Source organism: Malaclemys terrapin, chromosome 1 (assembly GCF_027887155.1).
Source record: "Malaclemys terrapin pileata isolate rMalTer1 chromosome 1, rMalTer1.hap1, whole genome shotgun sequence".
Taxonomy (NCBI): Eukaryota; Metazoa; Chordata; order Testudines; family Emydidae; genus Malaclemys; species Malaclemys terrapin.
Window position 1 is genome coordinate 102,774 of NC_071505.1, and position 15,654 is coordinate 118,427.

At 43.5% G+C, this 15,654-nt stretch overlaps 1 protein-coding gene across 6 annotated transcripts in view; it reads left to right on the forward strand.

Annotated features, from left to right (window-relative positions):
• Nucleotides 1–15,654, forward strand: part of GOLGB1 (golgin B1) — a 123,001-nt gene that overhangs the window by 49,950 nt on the left and 57,397 nt on the right. For all 6 annotated transcript variants that reach the window (XM_054027761.1, XM_054028165.1, XM_054028001.1 and 3 more), the window contains exons 12-14: nt 3,974–4,064; nt 7,026–7,099; nt 8,450–13,680. In XM_054027761.1, the coding sequence (XP_053883736.1) occupies nt 3,974–4,064; nt 7,026–7,099; nt 8,450–13,680 (5,396 nt within the window). The remainder of the gene's footprint in view (nt 1–3,973; nt 4,065–7,025; nt 7,100–8,449; nt 13,681–15,654) is intronic.

The following is a 15,654-nucleotide window of genomic DNA, read 5'->3' on the forward strand; positions in this document are numbered from 1 at the left end:
TTGTACTTGGCTGGAAAGCAAACCCCATCCCTGTTTACTAGTTATGTTGGATTTTTTGAGCCCCCTTCATCCATTGTCAAACCTCCCCAGTCCACACAACTGCTCCCTGTTCTGCCACATTTCCATTCTGCGGTGTCCTGTGTCCAGTTGATATCCAGTTGATCTAGGTCCTAGGGAGCACCATTCTAAAGGTTTAACTTTGTGTTACAGGTTGCATTTCAGCCCCATGCACTCCCATTGCCTTATAAGGGATCTCTCATAGAAGAGAAAACAGTGATCCTTTGTCAAGCAGGAGCAGGGGATTAGTAGAATATTTTTGACTTAGAGCAGGGAGATGGAACCTTTGCACAGTCCATTCGATGGTGAACAGCTCATGGTATGATGACCTTAAAAACAACCTGTAGATGAGGTCAAGAGTAGTAGTATTAGGGGACCACCTGTTGCCTCACTCCATGCTGGATAGACTGGCTGATGGGGGGGAGGGGTCTCTGCCCCCAAATACCTGCATTAAGAATTTAGCTGAAAGCAAGGTCGGGGCTCTTTCCAAAGCACCATCCTCCATTCCAACCAGTTAGCAGGGGTGCAGTGGTGATGGTGTAATATCACCGCCCACCCAGCACACCCATCTCCTGTTGGCTTGGAAGAGTGAGTGGCATGGGGCTCACAACCTCTAAGCTATCAGGTTATTCCTCTGGTAATGTTTGTGTTTTAGATGACTGTTCACATTTTGCCACTGTCTAACTCTTTATTAGTCATTGATTGAAAAGCAAGGGGGAGTTTGTCCCATTTCAGGATGTACCAAAGCCACTTGATTTGGTTCTTTTTACTACTAATGGTCACCCTGCGCAAGAAGCTACAGATTAGATGGGCCCAGTGCTGGGAGTGGGGAGGGCCATTGCCATTTAAGCATTTTTTATCAAGTCTTTAGTTTAGACTGAGATTTGTATGATTGTGAATCCAACGCAGGGGGAGGCTGGACTCATGCCCAGATCTAATCTGAATTGGACAGCCATCCTCTTCCCGTTTGTATAAATATGGGCAACGTTGCCACTCACGAAGGCAAAAGTAGTCTTGCACTTTGGGTTGGAGATCGTGCCTAATGGAGCAGTCTGTGATCCTGAATGACTCCCCAGTGGCCTGTATTGCTATTGTATGGTCTGTACATGATGGTAACAGACATCGGTTTTGTTCCCAAAGCTTTTCAGTGTCTCTGCATTGCTTTTGAGAGTGATTGTTGAGAGGTTTGCTTAGGGCTACTGCTGCTATAAAATAATACACAGCTACATATTTCTCTACCTCCCTGCTCTGATGGGAAGCTGTAATACTTAATTGACTGGTATTGCTGGAACTTGCTTAAATTTAACTTCAGCCTCATTTCTGCTTTGCTAGGTTTGTTTGAATACGAAGTGTGCTGTTTCCTTATGCCCCCTGACTTGCATTATTTTTGTTGAGGGGGCACCCTAGCTTTGCTAATGTGCCTCAGTTCTGAGCCACAGACCCTTGCTATTCTGGTCTTGGTTTGCTTCTGCACAAATTACCAGCATGGCCAAATGTCTGTGGTGGTTTGTGATGTTGGCCAGTGTGTCCTGGGAATTAAGATCTGAGACTTAAGATCACAGAATTCTTTTTAAGTCTGTGTCAATCCATATGTGAACCTCTTTTTGTAGAGATGAAAGGCCTAATGCACTGAGTCTTACAAAACTAGATCCCTGTCTGAATGTCACCAAGAGATCAGCTAATTTCCTGGGTTTTAGTAGGAAGTTCTGAGGAGGAAGGAGAGTCTGTCCCTTCTGTGAGCAGCACATTCTACTCTTTCTTTCCATGATATGCTCCGCCTTCTGCACTTCTCGGGTCCTGTCACTTCAGGCTAAAAAGCAGAAGAAGATAAGTGGCATAAAGCAGCAACAGTTGCCAGTGACAGAGTTTCTGGAGAGTATGGGCTTGTCATGCTGTCTGAAGTGGCTCTCAATCTTTATTTCGTGCTCCCATGCTTTATCATCCGCCAGGATATGCATCCAGACCATTTCTGCTGTAGCAGCATCTGGGGCATGGGGAGGCTGAGTCCCAGCCCTTTGGTCAAAGTCCATCAGCAAAGCTCCTGGTTCCTGATTTGAGGTTTTCTTTCCAAAGGATAAACCCCTTTCTTTACATAATTTTTTAAGGTCTTTCAAGTCAAGATGCTCAGATGATTGTGGTTCACCCATTGTGACTAATCTTTAACTCTTAAAACTCTCAATATCAAATTTAAACTTTAAATAGCCTTGGGTTCTAATTGTTAAGCCAGTTGGCCTGTGGCATGTGAATCCTGTTTGACTACACCAGTTGTCATGCTGTCTGAAGTGGCTTCACAACTGTGAGTGCCAATTTCAAGTCAGACTGTCAGAAAGCAGGGCAGACACCCCAAACTGGTGGTATATCCTATAATTAGATTTCACCAAGCCAATAACAAATGTGCAGTTCTGGATCGCTGTATTAGTCTTACCATGGGGCCACAAACAGTCCCCTTAGGTTCTCCAGCCGGCCTTGCCACCCAGACAAATTGGACTTTGTGATAATGGTCTCTTGCACCAAATTCCACATCACATTAGGTTATTCCCAACCCCAAAGAGTCAGTCACTTACCCCAGGTCAATGAATAGTCTTGATTTCACACCCAAAACAATGCTGGAAGCCGATTTCTCTAGTAAACGAACTAAAGTTTTATTAGTAAGAAAAGAAATTAGAGTTATTGAGAGGTTAAAGCAGGTAAAATACATTAACAGGTGAGTCAGTTAGTAAGTCCAAAATGATGATAGAGATGTAGTGATCTGCTGGTTTTCCAAAAGTTCCTCGGAGTTGCCCAGGGTAATTCTGGGGATCTCTGTCTACTTGTTCAGTAGTCCACCCTGTTAGAATCCCAAACAGTTCAGAGATACAGGATCAATCCTTAGATCCATTCTTATAGCTGCTTTCTGTGGAAAGCAATCTGGCAAATGTTTTCATCACAACATGGGCTCTTCTTTTGTTGATTTAAATGCAAACAGAATCTGTGAACTTCCATTGTCGAACACAACAACCCATGCTCCGCTGTTAGCAATCTTTTACATTTCCAAGATTCCAATCTTGTGCAATGGGTAAACGTAATATAAACACAATGTGATAGCCAGAAACAATATTTTGTTATTTTTCAATAAGTTTACACATCCAGTACATTTACATCTTAACACTAACACACACTTCAATCTAGGGTTATTTAATTACCGGGTATACATAATGTAATACGATAGTAAACAACAGGTTATAAGTAAGTGAAGACAATAACATTAACATTTCTTCTGTTTGCCAGAAGCTGGGAATGGGCAACAGGGGATGGATCACTTGATATTACCTGTTCTGTTCATTTGCTGTGTGGCATTGGCCGCTGTCGGAAGACAGGATACTGGGCTAGATGGATCTTTGGTCTGACCCAATATGACCGTACTTATATTCTTATGTTCTTTGATATGCGCACACAAGTGAATTGCTCCACATATACCAGGACACTTAACATTTCTTTGATATTCACCCATAAGTGAATTAATCTCTGGCTTTGATCTGAGTTGGTCTGTTTATGTCATGGGATGCTCTGCCTGCTGGGAAAGGCCCTCACCTGGTGTGTCAAAGGAAGATGATGGAAGGATAGGAAAATGGAGTTGCTCCTTTTTGGAGAAGAAAAGGAATGTGGGGGTCACATATAGGGTGTGGTGGGGGAGGTGCTTAGGATGTTGATATTTCTTGGTGCCCTAAGGGTTAACTTGATAGCTCACTGAGCTCTGCATTCAGGCTTTTATCTAGTATCTTATGCAATGTTTTGTATCTCCCTTAGGCTGCAGATGTAGGTCTTAAAGTAGCAGGATTCAGAGTGGTCAGACAGTGTGCCAGCCAGCTAAAACAGCTGAGTCCAGGGGTGATGATTACAGCTCTGAACCAACCAACCAATCTTTGTTTTCCAATAGACTGACAGCACTGGAACTGATTCTAAGTTACTGGACTTGCTGACTCAAGAAGGACCATCCTGCTCTGGATACTGCTCACCTGGGCCTGATGGTAACGTCACAGAATTGGAGAAGTTAGGGAGACTGCACAGCTTGGGAGAGGCTATGAGGCTTCATGGAAGGGTCTGAAGTGATTCAGGGAGAAGGACTTTGAGGCCAGGTTCTGAAGCTGTGCAGAAAGAGGAAGGTTCTGATACTATACATGGGGAGACAGAGGGAGTAAATCTGAGGTGGCACAGTGGGGAGGAAGATTTTTATATTGGGTTATGAGGTGGCCTCTGAGATAAGGAGAGAGAAGGGTTGGTAGGATCAGAGTCTGAGGAGGTATACAGGAAAGGTGCGAGACAGCATTGTCCAGGGGATAGGACACTGGGCTGGGAGTCAGGAGATCTTAATTCTGTTCCTTGCTCTGTCACTAACCTGCTGTGTGACCATGGGCAAGTCACTTCCCCTCTTTGTGCCTCTGTTTTCCCTCCTTTGTCCATCTTGTCTAGTAAGATTCTTGCATACAAATAAAACAATGTTAAAAATGTTATTTAGGTTGCAAAGTCAAGCTCTTGAAATTTAGGAAATACCAGATTTAGTTTTTCTTAAATCTGTCCACTTGTGTGTCCTGCACTGAATGAAGCAGGTGTCCTGTGGAAAAAATAGCATGTGATTATGTAATTAAAGACTGTATCATAATGCATATGCAAAAGGGGGCAGAATTAAAATGCATGGGAAATCCTAAATCTGGCATTTGCTAACATTCAAGAGCTTGAATTGCCGCCTCAGTGTTCTTTTAACATTTTTTGTTTTTAATTTCCTAGGGGTATTTTTAAAGCAAAAGGTAAAAACTAATTCTGTTTATTAGAGCATAAGCTTTCGTGGGCTACAACCCACTTCTTTGGATGCATATAGAGTGAAACATATATTGAGGAGATATATATACACACATACAGAGAGCATGAACAGGTGGGAGTGGTCTTACCAACTCTGAGAGGCCAAATAAGTAGGAGAAAAAAAACTTTTGAAGTGATAATCAAGATAGCTCAGTACAGACAGTTTGATAAGAAGCAAGTGTGAGAATTCTTACAAGGAGAGATAGATTCAATGTTTGTAATGGCTCAGCCATTCCCAGTCCTTATTTAATCCTGAGTTGATTGTGTCTAGTTTGCATATCAATTCCAGCTCAGCAGTCTCTCCTTGGAGTCTGTTTTTGAAGTTTTTCTGTTTTAAACCCGCAGGTCTGTCACTGAATGACCAGACAGGTTAAAGTGTTCTCCCACTGTTTTTTGAGTATTATGATTCCTGATGTCAGATTTGTGTCCATTAATTCTTTTGCGTAGAGACTGTCCGGTTTGGCCAATGTACATGGCAGAGGGGCATTGCTGGCACATGATGGCATATATCACATTGGTAGATGTGCAGGTTAACGAGCCCCTGATGGTATGGCTGATGTGATTAGGCCCTATGATGATGTCACTTGAATAGCTACGTGGACAGAGTTGGCATCGGGCTTTGTTACAAGGATAGGTTCCTGGGTCAGTGTTTTTGTTCAGTGATGTGTGGTTACTGGTGTGTATTTGCTTTAGGTTGGGGGGTTGTCTGTAAGCGAGGACAGGTCTGTCTCCCAAGATCTGTGAGAGTAAAGGATCATCTTTCAGGATAGGTTGTAGATCTCTGATGATGCGCTGGAGAGGTTTTAGTTGGGGGCTGAAGGTGACAGCTAGTGGTGTTCTGTTATTTTCTTTGTTGGCCCTGTCTTGTAGGAGGTGACTTCTGGGTACTCGTCTGGCTCTGTCAATCTGTTTTTTCACTTCAGCAGGTGGGTATTGTAGTTTTAAGAATGCTTGATAGAGATCTTGTAGGTGCTTGTCTCTATCTGAGGGATTAGAGCAAATGTGGTTATATCTTAGAGCTTGGCTGTAGACAATGGATCGTGTGGTGTGTCCTGGATGGAAGTTGGAGGCATGTAGGTAAGTGTAGCGGTCAGTAGGTTTCCAGTATAGGGTGGTATTTATGTGACCATCGCTTATTAGCACAGTAGTGTCCAGGAAATGGACCACTTGTGTGGATTGATCGAGGCTGAGGTTGATGGTGAGATGGAAATTATTGAAATCATGGTGGAATTCCTCAAGGGCTTCTTTTCCATGCGTCCAGATGATGAAGATGTCATCAGTGTAGCGCAAGTAGAGTAGGGGCGTTAGGAGACGAGAGCTAAGGAAGCGTTGTTCTAAGTCAGCCATAAAAATGTTGGCATACTGTGGGGCCATGTGGGTACCCATAGCAGTGCCGCTGACTTGAAGGTATATATTGTCCCCAACTGTGAAATAGTTGTGGGTGAGGACAAAGTCACAGAGTTCAGCCACCAGGTTAGCTGTGACATTATCGGGGATACTGTTCCTGATAGTAATTGGCCTCTCAGAGTTGGTAAGACAACTCCCACCTGTTCATGCTCTCTGTATGTGTGTATATATATCTCCTCAATATATGTTTCACTCTATATGCATCCGAAGAAGTGGGTTGTAGCCCACGAAAGCTTATGCTCTAATAACTTTGTTAGTCTCTAAGGTGCCACAAGTACTCCTGTTCTTTTTGAAGATACAGACTAACACGGCTACTACTCTGAAACTAATTCTGTTATGTGCTACCGCTTAAACTTCAGGACTAACTATGTTAGCTGGCAGCAAGAGAAGGCTGTTCTTGCAGAGAGGGGAATGGACTTGCTGGATCCTGGTGGGCGAGCCTGCCCTGGTTCCCCTTCTCTTCCCCCTTTCTCCAACTCACTCCATCCCCATGAGTTAAGGAAGGTCCTGCACCATGTGGTGCCCCAGTCAAAGGGATAGGCTGCTAGGCCTGGAGGGTGAGGGGAGCCTGCCCTCGGTCACCACTGTCTGTCTCTCTTCTCCCCTCACTTCCTGAGGACTTGAGGAAGCTCCAGCCCCATGTGTCTGGATCTCTTTCCGTCTGCTCACTGGCTTGCTGTGGGTCTGGATTTTCTGCTGGTGACATGCATGTATTTTGTTACTAGGTCATTCAGCAACACTAGTGAATAATGAACCACAATCTCCTCAGCCATCTGAAGATACCATGGCTCTAACCCAGGTATGACCTTGGCAATATAGGTTCTATCACAAAGTTAGACAAGTCTATAGTCTAGATAATGTCCAGTCTAGTTTGAAAAGGCTCAAATTATAGAACTTCCACAATCACACAACCTGATGGTGCTATTATGGTGCTGAGCAAGGCTCTATGTATTTAGCTCTCTTTAATCATTCCTTGTTAATCAGTCCCTTCCTCCAGCTTGACAGCAGCACAGCCATTGCAACACCAGAATATTAATGTTATGGGGAGTTAAAGCATAAATACGAGGGAGGAGGGAGGATAGGTGACCTCCACCCTTTGCTCTGAGGAGGATTCATTGCCCCCCTATCTCCAGAAGAGAGTGAGACCACAAGGAATGCTACTTGAATAAGAGCAAATACCTTGGTCCAGATGTCCTGTCTAGCCCTCTGATCCTGGCATCAGACACAGAATAGGGAACAACCCTCTTGTTTTAGAGCCCTATAAACAGGCTCAGTGGGGACCAAACCCCTATCTGGCTTACAGCCCAGCAACAGAAGTGGCAGAGGATGCTAAAATGGTTAAGGATTTGACGCTGTGTGTGAACAAGACCTCCCACAGGAGTCTGGTTACATTTCTGGTCTGAAGTTCCTGTTGTGCTGATCTTACCCTTTTTCCCACCCCAATCCCAATGTGGCAATTCCTTGATGCCTGCACTGAAGATGTGAGAGTGGGTGTGCTGACCTTTTCCCTGCACTGGCAGGGAAAGAATGAACCCTTTTGCCCTTGGAATGGCAGCAGCTGCTTGTAATCACTGTAAAAGACAATTAGGAAGGGTTATGTAACTGGTCAAATAATCAAGGCAGGAAATAAAAAGTAGGTTCCTCTCATATAGTACAGTTAAACCAGAAGCTGAGAAAGACCTGGTGTAGATCTCCCCACAAAAACTCTGTTTGAAGTGGTACCAGGAAAGCTCCCTACCCAGAGGGATCTGGGACAGGAGCCCATGAAGATACTGGTGGAAGAGGCCTACAGGGAGACCTGAGAGAGGCACAGGAAGAGAACAACACTTTAGAGTCTGTCTCTAGAGAAACTATGGGCATCTGAGAACTAGCAGGTGAGCCTATGGCAGGGCGCTCAGAGCCAATCCCTGAAGCTCTGACATGGGTAATTGGGAAGGATATAAAAGGTCCTTGAATACCTTTGTTACAATAAACAGTCCAAGAAACGGGAACCTTAGCTGCAACCTGTAAAATGTGTACACTTTATGGTATCAACAAAGGGGGAAAATGAGGCAGAGGCATTCACTTGCAGGGCAGAGTAAGTCAGCCCTCTCATGGGGTTCAAGAGAATTGTGGTTTATTTGCGACTAGCTCTTTTTTCTTGTTCTAGACCGGTACAGATGAAAACCCCAGAAGCAACAGCGGGCAGTCTGCTGAAGAAAAAGGCCCAGCTGGCATTCTGGAGTATATTTCTGCAGCGAAACATAAAGAGCTGTCAGTCTTGCTGCTGGAATTGAGGGAAGCTCAAGAGGAGATAACATTTCTGAAGGGACAGCTCCTGGACCCAGGAAGCCAAACACCTGCAATGAACTGGGCAGAGGAAGAAATAAACCGTATGGGAGGAAGATTCCAGACAAGATTCCTCGAGGGAGAAGGACAAAAGACCTCATCTATCCAGAGTGAATTGAGCAGCTGCTCGCTGACAGTGGAGGAAGTGCAGAAAACCTCTGTGCTTCAGGAAGAGACAGACAGCTTCCCAGGAGTACCCCTGGAGCACATCACCCACAGTGGAGGGGAAATGGAGGCAGTGCAAGGGCTTAGAGGAGGTCTCTCTGCAGCAACTACAGAGCTTGGTCTTTCTCAGCCTCAGGAGCTGACACAGTTGCAAATAAAAATTATGGAGCTGCAAACAAGTCTGCAGAAATCAGAGGAATTGTATAAGAAAGACTCAGAAGAGCAAGTGGCAGAAATAAATAGGCTAACCCAGTTGGCTGAGGAATGCAGGAAAAATGCAGAGAACTCTAACAGTGCATTGCATGTTCTGACTGAAGAGAGAGATCAGCTCCTGTCTCAGATGAAGGAGCTTTGTACCATAACAGAACTAAAGGAGCAAGTGAAGCAGCTTGAGGGAAATCTAATGGATTCAGAAAAGCAGAGGCTATCTGACTATGAAAGCAGAACTGTACAGCACAGTCTACTGAAAGAACAAATCCAGAGCCTGAAAAATGAATATAAATCCAAAGAGATAAAAATTGAAGCTTTGCAAAAGGACCTGGATGAGGCACAGCTTCAGCTTTCGAAACAGGATGCTCTAGCAAAAAGTCTGAGAAACCAGCTCCAGAAAACGGAGTGTGAAGTGCTTGATCTGCAAGAACATCTGAGGAAGAACACAGTCAAGATAGAGGAGCTTACCCAAGACACTGTCTCAAAGGAGCTTGACACAGCAAGGCTAGAACAGCTCCTTGCTGAACGGACTGGGGATAACGAGAACCTCCAGCAAGCTTTACTGGAGAGGGATCAGCAGGTGACTGAAATCAGCATCACAATGTCTGAGAAAATAGGCCAGCTGAATGAAGAGAAATTTGCTCTGGGGAGTGAGCTAAATGGCCTTAAAGAGCAGATGAGCTTATTGCTGAAAACTGAGGAGATAAGAGACCAGCACATGGGACAAACAGGAGAAGCAGAAGACTTGTGTCTGAAATGCAAGGGGTATGAGCAGCAGAGTGAGATGGTGGCGGCAGTGTGTAAGGAGAGAGAGGTGCTAGGAAGTGAACTGGAGCATCTCAAAAAAGAAAATGAGCAAGTGAAGCGAAAGCTGCAGGCAGCTCTCATCAACAGGAAGGAACTTCTGAAGAAGGTCAACAAGCTAGAGAATGAGCTGGTGCAAGTGAGAGGGACGTTTGGGGCAGAAGCTCAGAAAGCTGAAGTGGAAGAAACTACAGCAAGTGGCCTAAATGCAGAGGGAGACGTGACTCCTGAAAGCCAAGCCAGGGAGATGTCTCTCATGCAGTTGCTTTCTGAAAGGGAAGCTGAGCTGCAGAGCATCCAGAAGGACTTGCTGGAGAAGGAAGCAGCTGAAGCACAGTTGCAGGCTCTGATTGAGGAGATGAAGAAAAGTTTGCAGGATAAGACCAACCTAATTGATTCAAAGAAGGCTGAAATTATGGAAAGCCAGTCAGCCATCCAGAAACTTATCACAGCCAATAAGTGCTTAGAAGATTCTGACCCAGCTGCTTCTAAAGAGGATGAGGTGAACAGTCCAGCTGCTGCAGGGTTTGAAGAACATAAGTCTGCCCTGAAAGAGAGAATCTCAGCCCTTGAACAAGAAAAAGAGCAACTTCAAAAGAAGCTTCAGGAAGCACTGACTTCCCGTAAGGACACTATAAAGAAGGCTCAAGAAAAAGATCGACACCACAGAGAGCAGCTGAAACAGCAGAAGGATGATTACAATCTCCTACAAGAACAGTTTGGTAAGCAAAGCAAAGAGAAGGAAAGCATCCAAGATCAGCTCAGGCAACTCCAAGCACAGAGAGAGTGTACAGAAAGCCATTCTCTGCCAGGCATCCATTTCCAAAGGTCAGCTGAGTCTGTACTTGATGTAACACAAGAGCTTGCAGGAAATGTACAGCATTCTGGCTGGAACCAAGGCTGGATTGAGACTTCATGCTTGGAAATAGAAAATACTAAAACAAATAACCTCTTACAGGAGACAGATGTTTCTGTGGAAGAATTTAAGGCGGAGCTCAAGAATCTGCAGACCAAGAAAGATGAACTAGAATTCAAAGTCAGCCATTTGGAAAGTGATCTTGCTTGCAAATCAGAAGCAGTCATTCAGCTACAAGAGCACATAGCACAATTGCTCTCAGAGATGGAAGGTCTGAAGAGCACCTGTCATCAGACGGAAACCCATGCACCAAGTCTTCAGGCAGAACTGGAAAAAAGTCAAGCAGAGATTTCCAGACAGGACAATCTGAAGGCACTTAAACAAGAAGTAGAGGAGCTAAAAAATCTCATGAGCAAAAAGGATGAAGAAATTGAACTCTTAAACTTGCAGCTAAGGGAGAAAAGCAACGCTCTTACTCATGTACAGAGAGATTTCCTGGAAAAAGAAGACTTGATCAAGACTCTGCACAGTCAACTGGAAAAACAAACTAGTATGCACGAGGAACAAAGCAAGCGACTGAAAGCTGAGCTTCTTGAAGTCCAGCAGAGACCAGATGAGGGGGCTGAAGAAGCCAAATCTAAGAACCAAATGCAGAGAAAGCTGCAGGCTGCACTCATCTCTAGAAAAGAGGCACTTAAAGAGAGCAAGACTCTAAAAGAGGAGCTGGCTACTGCCAAAATGACTATAGAAAATCTCTCTCTGAGGTTGGCAGATATGGAGAGCCAGGTTTGTGATTGGGATAGGGAAAAAGATGCATTATCAGAAAAGTTAGTAGGTGTCACTGAAGAGAGAGAGAAACTCATTGCAGAAGTTGATAAGGCTTTAATGGAAAATCAGAACCTTGATAGCTCTTGTGAAAGTCTGAAGCTGGCTCTAGAGGGGATCACTCAAGAGAAGGAGAAGCTAGAGAAGGAGATTGAATCCTTGAAATGTTCTCAGGCTGCTGAGAGTTCTGAGTGGCAAGAGAAATATAAGGAGCTGCAGAAAGAATATGAAACCCTCTTGCAGTCCTATGAGAATGTAAGTAATGAGGCTGAGCGAATTCATCGTGTTCTGGAAACTATCAAGCAGGAAAAGCAAGACATTTTCAGCAAGTTGAAAGGTGCTGAGGCTAAGAAAAGAGAAGTAGATAAGCAGCTGCAGGAGGCTGAGCAGGAGATGGAGGGAATGAAAGAAAAAATGAGGAAGTTTGCAAAATCCAAGCAACAAAAGATCCTGGAACTGGAAGAGGAGAACGAACGGCTGAGAGCAGAGTTGCACCCTATAGAGGGTGACCTAAATAGGGATGGAGATATGGCTTTCTTGACAAGCACTAGTCTTAGAGAGGCACTAGAGAGCTCTAGGAGGGACTGCCAATCTCTTTCCATTCAACTTGAAGCATTAATGGCTGAAAAGAGTTCTCTTAGTCAAGAAGTTGAAGTCTTAAAGCACCAATTACAGTGCACAGAATCCAAGCTGAAGGAAAACCTAGAGGCAGCAGCCAAGCATGGTGTCCAAAAAACTATAGTGGAAGGAGCAAATCAAGCTATTCCCACAGCAGCATTACCTCTAGAAGTGACTGACAATCAAGTGGATTTAGGGCCCTGCGCAAAGTCTCCAGAGCCTCTAAGAGCAGGCATTGTAACTGAGGCAGAAGAGAAATTAAATGAAGGTAGCAGCTCACATGATGAAATTAATACTTACTTACAGCAAATAGCTCAGCTCACAGAGCGAATCACAGAACTGGAGGAAAATAGAATGGCTGCAGAAGAACAAGTAGGCAGCATCTGCAGGAGTGTTGAAACCTTAGGAGAGGAGAAGAAGGCCTTAGAGAGCCAAGTGGCAGCAAAAGTCCATGAACTGAACACCCTTCAGGAAACAGTAGCCAAGATGGAACTAACTAACAGACAAATGGAAGAACAACTTGTCAGAATGACAAAGCTGAAGGAAACGCTGGAGGCAGAGAAGGATGACTTGGAGGAAAGGCTCATGAATCAGCTAGCAGAACTTAATGGAAGTATTGGAAACTATCAACAAGACATGGTTGACCTCCAAACCAAAAATGAGCAACTGAAATCTGAGCTCCAGAGCTTGCAAAGAATGGTAAGTGAGCTGGAGGATGAGAAGCGGCAGCTGGCAAGAGAGAGAACTGTGGCAGAGGCAGAGACACAGAAGGAATATGCAGAAAAACTAAAATGTGCTCGGAAGGGAGATGGCAGCAGAAGTCATGCAAAAGAGCTTCAGGAGTTGCTGAAACAGAAACAGCAGGAGGTGAAGCAGTTGCAGAAGGACTGTATTAAAAGCCAGGAGAAGATCAGTAATCTAGAGAGAACTATTAAAGCTCTGCAGTTTGTTCAAAGTGAGTCTCAAAAGGAACTTGCAGCAGCCAAAGAGAACTTAGCCAAAGCATGTGAAGAAACCAAGAAAGCACAAGCAGAGCTGGCTTCCTGCAGAATATTACTGGATGATACTCAGAGTGAGACAGCAAGGGTTTTAGCAGAGAGTCTCAAAGTGAAAGAGGAGCTGCAGGCAGGCAAAGAGCATGTTAAAATTCAAATGAAGAGAAAGGATGAAGATTTTGAGAGAAGGCTGGAACAAGAGAAAGACAAGCACTCAAAGGAGATAAATAACATGGAGGAAAAGCTGGCATCTTTGCAGAGAGAGAGAGATTATATGGAAGGGACTGTCAGAGACATTCAAGACTCCTTGCACAGAAGGGACCAAGAAGCCAAGCAGCTACAAGGCAGCCTTAACAAAAACCTGGCCCAGCTTGCAGCCTTCACCAGGAGCATGTCTTCCCTCCAGGATGACAGGGATCGAGTGATAAATGAGTCCAAAAAATGGGAGAAGAAGTTCACTGAGGCTATTCAAAAGAAGGAAGAGGAGATCCATGCTAGAGAGGAGACCTGCACAGTTCTAAAGGATCAGATGAGGCAGATGTCCATGCATATAGAGGAGCTACAGATTCATGTATCCAGGTAAAGAGAAGATGAAAGTGAGTGGTGGTTACTTTGGTGTTCTGGTCTTTCCTTCCATCTCTCATTTCTCAGTTATCAGCAGATACTCCTTTTTAAACCAGATTGTAATTTATATTCACCTTAACAGACTGTAGCCAGCAGGGAAGCATCTGCAGTCACTCTCTACTAACATGAAACTTAAAATAAGTTCTGCTACATAGAGTGTTAATATTTTTTGAATTTACTAAGATAGTAAGTAAATGATGCCTTCAAGAATTCAACAATTCCAATTTGATCCAAAATTTAGATTTTTTTTTTTTTTTTGGGGTGGCTGGATTGCAGAGTCAAAGGACAATAGAAATGTACCATGATGTTAAAAATTCCAGTAGAAAATTGTTTAGAAACAAATAAACCTTTCTCTGTAGTATTTGCAACCCTAACACTGTAGCAGTGAGAACTTGAAAGAGAAATTCATGACAAACAAATATGACTGTAATTTAAATGATGTTCCTTAAGATCAGAGAGATGCCAAAAGTTAAACATCTGGCTTAAAATGTGAAGAGTACATGAGAGTTTTTACTGTCTACATTTTAATAATTAACTGTTTCTTAGTAACATTAGTAAAGTTTTATTTCGCCAGATAGGATTTTTAAATCGACAGTGTTCTTTTTACAGAGAATAGCACAACTAGGCTTATACAGACTTTTTAAATTTTACATGGGAATAAGCCAATCAGAGGGAGTTTTCTAGCTCATTTTGGAAGGTAAAATGAATTCTAAAACTTTGCTAAATTATTGTAATTAATATTCGAGTGAAACAAGCCTGGGATTTTCAGGTCAGATAACCTGAGGGTAACAAAGTATTGTTAATTTATAAAGGAATACAATTATTGATTTCCCCTTCTCTGTCGTCAATCCCAAATTCACCAGCAGAAGTGTTTGCATTTTGGTATTCCCAACATTAGTATTGAAAAGGAACTTGGTGCAGGGATTATAACCTGAGAGTCTGTAAGAGACCAGGAAAAACTTGAACATGAAAACAAGTTAAAAACAGATGGCAAGAGAGAAAAAAATAAGACTACTTTATTCTTGGAAGCAAATCACTGACAGGGCTCAACATTGCTGTTCTGTGGCTGAAGTGGAGACTGGACAGGTATACAAGTGGTAAACAACATCTAAAGCAGTCATGTGTCGGCAGCACCTAGATGCAGAGATGATAATATCTACAGTTAATGACTAGTCACTGACAAAGTTTGTTAACCCAGAGTTAAGATTGCCTGGAGGTACTCATGTATTATTTTGGTGAAGCTCTATGACCTATGATATACAGGAGCTCAGACTAGATTATCACAGTGGTCCCTTCTGGCCTTGGAATCTATATGTAATTTATTTTATTTTCAAAAATAGTTTGAGCACTTTCTGATTTATCTGCTATATTCAGATTACATTTCTCCAAAATAAAAAAATAAAAAACTTTAATGGAGTCAGATTTTACCCAAATGTTTACAGTTCATTATCAGGCTTCTGCCAAGGGTGAGTTTCAAACTTCAAAGTTGATAGGATCTGGGAACTTTATGAAACACTGTTTTGTTTTGTTTTTGAGGGGCTTTGTCTTTGAAACAAACCCCTTGCTCACATGCCCCCAGATTTGAATCACTAACTCTACCCTATGCTTCGCTGAGGCAAATTTGAAGACAACCTGTGTAAGTATGTGGATTTTAGAGCACTTAGACATCCTTGAAACAGGAAGGGCTTCCCATCCTTAGCTATAGCAGAACTGGCACTCTGCTATAACATTATATGAAATTAATCATCAGCACCTGCTTTGCTATATCCAGATGCTCTGCACAGCATAATGCTGAATGGGGAAATCTCTAGGGAGGATGGAGGGAAGTGGGGGCGGGGGGAGGCTCTACACATCCATCTGCAGTATAGGAGGTTCAGAGAGACGTGAAAGTGGCCCATACATCTCAGTGAGATGGTCTTTACTGAAGTA